Below are 11,915 nucleotides of genomic sequence, written 5' to 3' on the forward strand. Positions count from 1 at the left end.
TAGCCAACTGGCCCTGCCCCTGATCTGGATGGATGGGGCTGATCGGGGGAGGGGCCAGCAGGGGGGAGGGATCGAGGGAGGTTGGGGGGTCCAATAGGGCTGGTTGGCCACCACATGCGTGTCATAGCGACAGGTCATTGTGGTCATTCCAGTCATTCCAGTGTTCTGGCCGCTTGGCTTTATATATATATATAGATTTTTGATGTACGGATAAGTGTCTGACTGTTCAACCGTTCAACCAGTCGCTATGACATGCATTGACCACCAGGGGGCAGACATTCTGACCGGTAGTTAGCTTGCTGCTGGGGTCCGGCCCATCGGGACTGGGCAAGACAGGCCGGACATGCCCTGGAGCCCTCCCACAGTCCTTCCCCAGCCAGGGTCGGGTCCCGGATTGCAAGAGGGCCCAGACCAGGCCGAGGGACCCCATCGGTGCACAAATCTGTGCGCCGGGCCTCTAGTATTACATATTTTTCCAGACAAACAACTATCAAACTACATTACTCACTGAAAACACTGATTCAAATGTAGACTCAATGCAATTACATAAAATGCATATGCTTTGAACAAATACAGTATTTGCCAGTGTGGTTCAGTGGTTGAGCATAAACCTATGAGCCAGGAGGTCACGGTTCGATTCCCAATCAGGGCATATGCCCAGGTTGTGGGCTCAAGCCCCAGTGGGGGATGTGCAGGAGGCAGCCGATCAATGATTCCCTCTCATCATTGATGTTTCTAGCTCTCTCTCCCTCTCTCTTTCTCTCTGAAATCAATAAAAATATTTTAATAATTTCTAATAAAAGAAGTAGAATACCTAAAAATGTAAATATTTAATGTGCAAAGAAGGCATATGTATATGTATGTTCTGTTTTCACAATAGTCTTTAATGTCATTTTGGGTCTTCACTTTTTTTTTAAGATGGGGAAGAGCAAATTCCAAGATATGCAGATGCAGGCAAGGAAAAATCAGATGGGAATGGGCAAGGTTCCCTGCAGGAAGCTGGGAACACAGGCCCAGCAGGGTGCTGCCGAGTGGTCAGAGGAAGTACTATGCCAGGCCTCTGGAGGCTCCTGGATGGGCAAGCAGAAATCAGGCCCAAGGAATAGGTCCTCACTCCCCCTGGAGGCTTCACACTGCTACACCCCACACCCACACCTGCTCCTCTCACAGCTTTTCCTACCTCAGTAAAAGGCAGTTTTTACCCCTTCCAGCTGCCCAGGAGAAAAAAAAAAAAAAAAGGAATCACTCTCCCTTCCCTCAGGTTTGTTCAGATACCACCTTCCCTGTGAGGTCTACCCTGATTACCCCATTCAAAATTACTACAGCCCTCCCCCTTCAATTTGTCCTCTATCCCAAGGGTGGGAACCTTTTTTCTTCCAAAGGCCATTTGGATATATATGTGTTTTTTGTGGGGGGGTTTTTTTAATTTCAAAGAGGAAGGGAGAAGGAGAGGGAGGGAGAGAGAGATAGAAACATCAATGATGAGAGAGAATCATTGATCAGCTGCCTCCTGCATGACCCACACTGGGGATCAAACCAGAAACCCAGGCATGTGCCCTGATCGGGAATTGAACCGTGACCTCCTGGTACATAGGTCAACACTCAACCACTGAGCCACGCTGGCCAGGCCCATTTAGATATTTATGACATCATTTGTGGGCCATACAAAATTATCAACTTAAAAATTAGCCTGCTATATTTGATCAAACATTTAATTAACTCACTCTTAATGCCTTGGCAGGGCCAGACCAAATGACTTCCTAGACGTCCCCCCCCCCCCCGCCCCGCCCCATACCTATCCAGAAAATAAGTCAGATGCACCGTTGGGCCCTGGACTGGGCATGAGATCTAGACCTAGCTAACCAGAGCCACAGTGGTAGGGTCCAGGATGACCACATGGCCAGCCAGACTGCTGTGAGTCAGCCCAGGACTTGTGCCGGAGCCATTGGGAAAGAGGTCCACTCTTTGCTTGGGTGTTGTTACATTGTAGGATGTGACCCAAGAGCTGCTGGTAGTCATCTTGCCTCCACAGAGGAGAGGCTGCCTGAATCTGAAGCCAACGGAGAAAAAGGTAGAGCTGTGAACTGGACAGAAAGGTTGTCCTGATGATTCTCTAAGCACCTGAGTCCATCTGGTTCAGTGTCCATTATAAGACACTTCATTTATTTATTTATCTATTCATTCACTCATTCATTCATTCATTCTCACCCAAGGATATGTTTTTACTTATTTTATTTTTTTTAAATATATTGTATTGATTTTTTTTTTACAGAGAAGAAGGGAGAGGGATAAAGAGTTAGAAACATCAATGAGAGAGAAACATTGATCAGCTGCCTCCTGCACACCCCCTACTGGGGATGTGCCCACAACCAAGGTACATGCCCTTGACCGAAATCGAACCTGGGACCCTTCAGTCCGCAGGCCGGCGCTCTATCCACTGAGCCAAACCAGTCAGGGGTGTTTTTACTTATTTTAGAGAGAGAGGAAGGGCAAAAAAAAAACCACTGATCGTCTGCCACCTGTACACACTCCAACCTGGGATGGAACCTGCCACTTTTTGGTATACGGGATGGCACTTCAACCAAGTAAGCCACCCAGCCAGGGTCATTATAAGACACCTTAAATCCCCACTGTGCTGAAATAAGCTTCTGCCACATGCCACTGGAGAGTCCTGGTTAACACAACCACTACTCCAACAAAACATTTTTTGGCAGTTCGTTCAATTCGTTTCAACAGACATCAACAGTACAGCCCTTTGCTAAGTGACAGAAGATGCACTAAACTGTCATCAAATAAATGTCTCCTGAATGTTGAACCCTGAAAATCTGGGTTTCTGGCCTGGCTCTGCTGCCACTAGAGCCCTCACTCTTATGGGTAGCTTTATTTTTGTTGTTTATCCTCACCCAAGGATTTTTTTCCCATTGTTTTTTAGAGAGAGTGGAAAGAAAGGAGAGAGGGAGGGAGGGAAGGAAAGAGGGAGGGAGAGAGGGAGGGAAGGGAGGGAGGGAGGAGGGAAAGGAGGGAGGGGAAGGAAAAGGAGGGAGGAGGAAGGAGAAAGACACACATCAATTGGTTGCCTCTGCATAAAGCCCTACCGACTGGGGATTGAACCTTCAACCCAAGTACATGCCCTTGACCGGGAATATTGAACCCACATCCCTTCAGTGCATGGGGCGGATGCTGTAACCATGCAACCAAGGTTGCACAGGCCTGGGTTGCGGGCTTGATCCCCAGTTGGGGTATACAGGAGGCAGCAGATCAATGATTCTCTCTCATCATTGATGTTTCTCTCTCTCCCTCTCCTTTCCTCTCTGCAATCAATAAAAATATATTTTTTAAAATTATGCTACATGCAAGATGATGGATTAATGATAGATTATGAAGTTCATAAAAGTGAACAATATGAAGACCAGATAGCAACATGTTGAAGTTTTATCCAGAAATGTTAAGGGTAAAAACAAAAGCAAATTTATATGATAAAGGTAAATTACTTCAACCTATATAGGTGTTTTGCAACCTTTTTTTAATTATTATTACTTTCTCCCTTAGGGACTTTTTTCTTATCACCCCCTGCCCCCTCCATGAAAATTTTAGTGCCACAGATATATTTTACCTCTGTTTGTACACTGCTTGCATATCTGTGATTTATACAAAACAATAAAATGTGCACACCCCTCAGGGGCGCGCTCACCTGTGGAGAATGCAGAGCATATGTACAGACAAGATGTTGGCAGGCAGGAGGGAAGGTGCTTTATCTGGAATTATGTCCACACTGCCAGAATTCATGGAAGCCCGTAAAATCTTAGATTTTAGTTCCATATTTTAAGAGCTCTGAGAATTTGACTTCTATTGGTTACCCAGGCAGTCATGCAACAGGAAGCAGGAGAGTCCATGTCAATATGGTCAATGTCAATGTCAAATGTCTATTGCCACTTGCTCTCAAAGGAGATAATCTGCTGGTGGTGGAGCCCTTACTTCTTACTAACTGCCAAACCAACCCAGTGCCTTCAACAAGGACAAAAGAAAGTGTGATACCATCACTTTTCCTGCTTTGATTGAAAACCACTAATATTCCTTTTTCCATTCACTCAGTTTTCAGCTTATTCTTTTTTTTTTTTTAGTCCTCACCCAAGGATATTTCTTCATTGATTTTTAGAGAGAGTGGAAGGGAGGGAGGAGCGGGGATTTGGGAGGGGGGGAGAGGGGGAAAGGAAAAAGGGAGAGAGAGAGAGAGAGAGAGAGAGAGAGAGAGATTGATTGGTTGCCTCCCACATTTGCCCTTGACCCAGGCCGGGGACTGGGGACTGAGCCTGCAACCGAGATAGGTACATGCACTTGACCGGGAATCAAACCCTCAATCCTACAGTTCACACGCTAACCACTGAGCAAACCCAGCCAGGGCTCAGCTTATTCTTTATTCCAAATCCAAGCCACTGCTGGAGATGACCCAGTCAATGCCAAAGAGGAAACCATGACCTTCGACATTCCAGAAAATAAGAAGAAGCTGCCAAAATGTGCATAAACATCCGGCAAGATCAGCAGCAAATTACCCACTAAACCCAAACTCTGGTGTATCAAGAAGCCCTTAGAGCTTGTCTGTTCCACCAATTATCTGACTTCTCTGGGTCTGGCTTTCCCCATCCTTGAACTGGGGGTTTCAGCGTGTTTCTAACTTAAGAATTCTTTACAGAATAGTTACTGTTTGAAAAGAACATCAAGGACTTACAAAAAACAATGCTTGAGAACCATGCCTTTCTGACCCTACAAGTTTACTTTCCCAATAACAGCAAAAGTATTATCTGAAAATCAAATTCCTTAGCTAGCAGGGGCTGATAATCAAGTATTCTTCCCTACTATTTTTTACAGAAAAACAAATAAATAATGGCCACTATCACCCTAACAATTTTCTTACTTCTACATACACATATAAATCCAAAAACAGTTTTCTGTGCATGTATTGATGTGCATCAAGGTACATATTTTAGGTATAATTCTACACTCTCCTTTTCTTTAGAAAACGTTAATGTTAATGATGTGTATAAGTCCATTTTTTTCCTTTTAACGTCTCTGAGGTTTTCCATCATGTGATCATACCACATACATTTATCCACACCCCCAATTAATGGTCATCTTATTTGTTTCTGGCCTCATGATACCCACTTATTTTGTATATGCATTTCCTAGAGCCATTCCACTTCCTGGTTATTTGCACTTAATGTATTTGGCCTTGAACCTATCTGACTTCAAACTCCACTCAAACATTCCTAACTCAAAATACAGCAGATTCTAATTGCCAATTTATAGGATATACAAGAGACTGAGAAACACATCAAACCACACCAAAAGGATGTAATCAGCAAAATCCTGCAAAGAAACCTTACAGGATAAAATGCTTCCTTCAACAAAAATTGCAAGGGGTGAAAGAGAGAGATATGAAAGGGAAATCTGTAGTTTAAAAAAAAAAAGACTGTGCTTCAAAGGATACCATCAGGAAAGGGAATAAACAACCCATAAAAGGGGGGGAAATGTTTATAAACAACATATCTGATAAAGGACCTATATCCAGATTATACAGAATTCTTATAGCTCAACAGAAAGGAAAACAACCTATTAAAAATGGACAAAGACTCTCACCAGACATTTCTCCAAAGAAGATATACAAGTGGCCAATAAGCACATGAAGCAATGTTCAACACCATTAGTCATTAGGGAACTGCAAATCAAAACCACAAAGAGACACCACTTCACAGCCGCTACAATGGCAGACTGTGCAGAAACCAGAACCTTCACGCAGTGCTGGTGGGAAAGGAGAACGGTGCAGCCACCTTGGAAAAGTCTGACAGTTCCACTAGAATGGCAGACTGTGCAGAAACCAGAACCTTCTTCACGCAGTGCTGGTGGGAAAGAAGAACGGTGCAGCCACCTTGGAAAAGTCTGACAGTTCCTCAAATGGACCCAGTAGTTCCACTCTTAGGTGTACACCCAAGGAAAATGAAAACATATCCCCACACAAAACCTTGTACGCGAGTGTTCACTGCAGCATTATTCAAAATGTCCATCAACTCATGAAGGAATAAGCAAAATGTGGCATATCCAAGGCCTGGGTGCAAGAGCAGCACCCACTGAGTGGGGAGCAGGCGATGATTTTGCTGGAGGATCTGGAGAAAGAGCTCAATGAACTACAACATGAAATGGCAGCCTGCAGACACAGACACTGACACCCGGCGTGGTGGCTCAATGGTTGGGTGTGGACCTATGAACAAGGAGGTCACGGTTCGATTCTCCAGTTCAATTCGCCATCAGGGCACATGCCCGGGTTGTGGGCTCAATCCCCAATAGGGGGCGTGAAGGAGGCAGCCAATCATGATTCTCTCTCATCACTGATGTTTCAGTCTCTCTCTCCCTCTCCCTTCCTCTGTGAAATCAATAAAAATATATTTAATAAAAAGAAGAGAAACAGTGGCTCCAGGGGAGCAGGCATCACTGAGCCTTCAGTCCCTGCCTGGGGAGCCCCAGCTCACATGGGAGCCAGGCTCAGGAGTCCCGCCCTGTTGGAGAGACAGATAGACTGACCAGGACTAAGGAAGGAGAGTGGTGCGAAGGAAACAGTCCTGAGATAGTGGAGCGACATAGGAAAATGTTTTATGGAGAGAGCTGGGAGGTGTCACACCAGGATGCCCAGCATGGAGAAGCTGGTGAGCATAAGGCTCTGATAGAAGGGCCCTGGGGAAACCCCGTAGGAGAAAGACAACACGAATGTGATGAATGTGGGAAGAGCTTCGCTCAGAGCTCAGGTCTCATTCAACATCAAAGAAGTCACACTGGAGAAAGACCCTGTGAAGGTAACGAGTGTGGGAAAACCTTCTGGCAGAGTGCTGGCCTTTTTAATCACCAAGGAATCGGACCACTGTGAGGAGCATGGGAAGGCCTTCAGTCAGAGTGCCAGCCTCATCCAGGACCAGAGGACCCACAGGGGAGAGAAGCCTCATCAGTGCAGCCAATGCTGGAAGAGTTACAGTCGGTGCTCCTCACTCCTTTCGCATGGAGCACCAGAGAAGCCCTACGGGGAGCAGCCTCCCCAGTGCAGTAAATGTGGAAAAGCCTTCATCGACACTATAACCTCATGTGCCATCAGGAGATTCACAGCGTGGTCAAGCTAGTCTAATCCTTGCTATGTGCAAGTTTTCCAGTTCGCTGGCCACATCCTGTGGAGCAGGTGAAGACTGGGAAATGCTTTTCTTCCGGTCTCCGCTCAAGGTGTTTTGGAACAAATACTGACCTGTGGTACGGACACACCCTAAGAGGAAACTTAACAGGTTTTTTAAGCTATTGCTTTCCCTTCGGTTTCTTTACCTCTTCCTGGTTACTAGTCCATCCTCTTATTTATTCTCTTTCAGATGGCTCTAAACCAGTGGTTCTCAACCTTCCTAATGCCATGACCCTTTAATACAGTTCCTCATGTTGTGGTGACCCCCAATTTCATTGTTACAAATTGAACATAATTAAAGCATAGTGATTAATCACAAAAACAATATGTAATTATATGTGTTTTCCGATGGTCTTAGGCGACCCCTGTGAAAGGGTCGTTTGACACCCAAAGGGGTCGCGACCCACAGGTTGACAACCGCTGCTCTAAACCTTCCTAACAATGTAATAAGCCGTGCCGCTCTCGCCAACAGGCTTGAAAGCTCTGTACATACCTGGATTTAAGACCTAAAGTCCACAAAGAGCTCTGCTGCTGTTTTATGTGACCCACACTTGCATGGGACATCTCCGCCTTACTGCTTCCCTCTGACACCTACATGACACTCCATTTTAAATGCTGGGTGTGTAAATTTTGGCAAGTTATTCACCTTTCAATGCTCCAGTTTTATCATTTGTAAATGATGGATTACAATATAACTACCTCATAATGTTTTTGAAAGGATTTAAAAATGTAATCCAGATGAAGCTTAGTGCCTGACAGACTAAGCACTCAATAAATATTCACTATTTGTATTATAACTGTTGACCCCGAGAAGGAATATACCTGCCAAAAAGGACTTCCTAGCAATTAATTGGGTCCAAATTCAGAACCAGAGTCTAGCAGCCGTTACTGACAGAGGCCATACATGTGTCTTGCATCTCAGGGAAAAGCCACAGACTGAGGGGCCAGCCTCCTGCACTGTGTGTCTGTCAGCAGAGCTGGACTTATAAAGGAGTTCCTGGGATGGTACTTTGGCCAATGGGCCGAAACCTGCCCCATCCAATTAGAGCTGAACAGCTATAGCCTTATTTGCACCTTTACTGACCAATCAATCAGTAGATCCGTAACAACCAACCAGGATGTGCAATTCCGACTTATTAGGACAGTGCTATTTGGACCAATTAAACTGCAAATTTGGATTTCTCATTTGCATAAAAATGGACCAATCAGTGACCACTGTGGGCATTTTATATAAGTGGGCCTCCCCTTTGTCTCAGTGGAATGCACCTTCAGTTTCTGCCCATGGCTGCACTTCTCTGGTTTGCAAACTATTCATCTGAATAGTCTCTCCTTTTAATGCACACACAAAAAATTGCCATATCCATATAATGGAATATTATTCAGCCACAAAAAGAAATGAAGTACAGATATTATGCTACATTATGAACCTTGAAAACATACTTCATGCAAACAGCCAGACACAAAAGGCCACATGTTGTATGATTAATTTATATGAAATATTCAGAATAGGAAGTCCAGAGAGAGAGAGAGAAAATAGATTAGTGATTGCCTGGGGCTTAAGGGAGGGAGAATGAGGAATGGCTGCTAATGGGTACAGGGTTTTTTTTGGGAGTAATGAAAATGTTCTAAAATTGATTATGATGATGTTTGCAGAACTCTGTGAATATACTGAACACTAAAAAAATAACAAACTTAAACATTAGAGAGAGCCCTAACCGGTTTGGCTCAGTGGATAGAGCATCAGCCTGCAGACTGGGGAGTCCCAGGTTCGATTCCGGTCAAGGGCATGTACCTTGGTTGCGGCACATCCCCAGTAGTAGGTGTGCAGGAGGCAGCTGATCGATGTTTCTCTCTCATCGATGTTTCAAACTCTCTATCCCTCTCCTTTCCTCTCTGTAAAAAATCAATAAAATATATATTTTTTAAAAAATTAGAGAGAGACCTAAGATTTACAAGACAAACCAATTTTCATTGTTTAAACCTTATTTAGATCCTGGGTTTTAAAAAATATTTAATATAATTCTATAAAATAGAATTACAAAGCAAGTATGGAAATTTGAACATTGAGTATCTGATATTAATACTAATTCTCATAGATATGGAAATGGAATTGTGTTTTTAAAGGAGTACCTGTATTTTTTTGGATTTTTCTTAATATATTTTTATTGATTTCAGACAGAGAAGGAGAGGGAGAGAGAGATAAAAACATCAATGATGAGAATCACTGATCAGCTGCCTCCTGCTGGGGATCGAGCCCACAACCCAGGCATGTGCCCTTGCCGGAATCGAACCTGGGACCCTTCAATCTGCAGGCCGATGCTCTATCCACTGAGCAAAACCAGCTAAGGCGGAGTACCTGTATTTTAGAGATACATATTAAAATACTTACTGGTGAAATGATACAATTTGTAGGATTTGCTTCAAAACAAACTAGGGAGAGAGGTAGAAAGTAAATAGGTGAAGTGGTCATGAGTTGATAATTGCTCATTAAACTATTCTGCCCACTTCCCTGATGTTTGAAAATTTCTATTAATAAAAAGAACAGAAGAAAGAAAATATTTCCATGTCATGTTATTTTGTTGTGTGCCAATTATCAATCCCACAGTTGGGAAAACCCTCTTTCAGCTGTAGTCTCAAGAAATGATTGATGGAAACCTGTATATGTATTATTTACAATTTGAGGAAATAGTTTTACTTTAAAAAAAAGAAACGATTGAAAGTACCTTGGACTTCCCCTGCCATCCTCAGCAACCACTTTTTCTGCCTCAATTACAATCTTTCCAAAAGAAGGCTTTCATTCTTAATGCTTTTTCCTTTAAAAAAAAAAAAAAAAAACATTTGTTGGTTTCCTTTTGTTTGGCCTTAGACCTAATTATTTTTTAATTACATTTTAAAACTGATCTTTGATATTAAGTTGCTCCTTAAAAGATACATTGATTCATTTCCCCTGGCCGGTCAATTTCACTTACTCCTCTGAGAAAGGCAGAACTGTGAGCCTGAGACAGAGCCTCCTTGGTCACAATAAAAGGAAGAGCTTTTTAGGGCCCAGAACTGGGCCACAAAGCAACCCCACTTGAGCCCCATGTCCTTATGGAAACAACAATAACAGCTCTAATTTCCTGACTACATACCATGGAGAGGCATAGTACCAATCATGTCACCTGAGTAATGTTATTTGGTCATTGCAACAAGCCTAGAGACAGGTACCATTATGTATCCCCATTTTGCTAGGACTTCCAGAATGATCAAGCAACTTACTCTATTTAAACCACACAGCTTTATGTGGCAGGACCAGGATTTCAGCCCAGGCTGTCTAGTTCCAGGGCCTGCACTTACTCCAGACTATATTACCTCCTGGGTGGACACCAGCTCATCACATCTGTGTTGTGGTATTACTAATGTTCAAGGACCAGAAAGTTTAATTAAACCAAAATTCATTCACTCTGGACCCAGAAAATGGACTGTCTCCCAGAAAATCCTCCCCTCCCCCCCCCCATCCCCAGTTCCCTCATTAGGACCATCAATTTCACAAATCTTACTCTTGAATTAACAAAAACAAAAGCACCTAACTTGGAAAACAATCCACAGAGCTCATTTAAAAGTTAAAAATGAAAAGAGATATATTGCCTTAGCCTTGCCCACTCTTGACCTCCAGAAAATGCCTGGGTGAAGGGGCTAGCGCTAGGGCTGGACTTTTCAGTGAAGAGAAACCAGGCAGAAGGAGGGTAGGCGCGTCCTCCTAAGTGAATCCAGATCCCAGTCAGGGTGAGCTGAGAGACTTCCCAGAGCCACTCCCATCTCCACATGCAACACCCAGGAATGACTTAGCACCAAAACAATAACAGAGGAAACGACTGAGAATCCCCGGCCAAGTCTCAGGACTAAACTTCAGAAACACTGAGGACTATCTCCCAGGAAACTGCCTCCCCCTCTCAACCTCCCCACCAGCCTTCTCCTCTTGTAGGAGGGAGAGGGGTGGACTGGGCAGGGCAAGCAATGGTCCCCCGACGAGCTCAACATTGCACAAGGGACGGCTTGCAGGACAGGGCAAGGGAGATCTCAAATGATCTAAGAAAATGAAAGGGCTGGAGTATTAAAAAAAAAAAAAAAGGTAAGAACCAAGGACCAAAGCGGGAAACAAAGTAACTGGGAACAGCTGGTGACTGGAACAGCAAAGCACCGGGGGCAGAGGAATAAGAGGGGCCGGGAAAACAAAGAGGCTGGAGAATTCCCAGTCCTCTGCGGACCTGGAGCTTCGGGGACACGGGGTGCAGGGGTCAGCAAACTACGTGTTTGGAGAGGACGCTCAGCCTGTGCGGAGGCTGGAGAGGCTGGAGACCGAGGGCCTGAGTGCGCGGATGACTGGGGCGCAGGGGGAGCCTGAGCTGGGACTGGGACTCAGGAAGTCTACGAGTGAGTTGGAGCTGAGACACAGGAGGTCTGAGAACTGGGGTCCGGTAACTGGGCACAGGGTCGGAGGGCTGGGAAGGGCTGGCGGACGGGGGTACAGGTGTCGGAGGGCTGCTTTTAAGTGATGGTCAAGGAGTCAGGGGACTAGGAGTGCCTGGGCGCGGGACGCCCGAGAACTGCAGGTGACCAGGGCAAGAAACGGGTTGGTTACACGGGGTCAGGAAACCGGGAGCGCTGGGACGGGGGTCTGGGAGCGGGACGCGGGGACGAGGGGCGAAGTGTGCAGCTGAAGCGGCGG

General features: G+C 44.9%; 1 protein-coding gene and 1 pseudogene across 1 annotated transcript in view; one reads left to right on the plus strand and one right to left on the minus strand.

Annotated features, from left to right (window-relative positions):
- The window catches only part of SNX29 (sorting nexin 29), a 353,151-nt gene that overhangs the window by 328,599 nt on the left and 12,637 nt on the right, over positions 1-11,915 (minus strand). The window contains exon 4 of the mRNA XM_014544165.1: positions 9,931-10,020. Coding sequence (XP_014399651.1) covers positions 9,931-9,949 — 19 coding nt within the window. The 5' untranslated portion in view covers positions 9,950-10,020. The remainder of the gene's footprint in view (positions 1-9,930; positions 10,021-11,915) is intronic.
- On the plus strand, positions 5,759-7,165 carry LOC102246766 (annotated as a pseudogene).

Source organism: Myotis brandtii, unplaced genomic scaffold (genome assembly GCF_000412655.1).
Source record: "Myotis brandtii unplaced genomic scaffold, ASM41265v1 scaffold355, whole genome shotgun sequence".
NCBI lineage: Eukaryota > Metazoa > Chordata > Mammalia > Chiroptera > Vespertilionidae > Myotis > Myotis brandtii.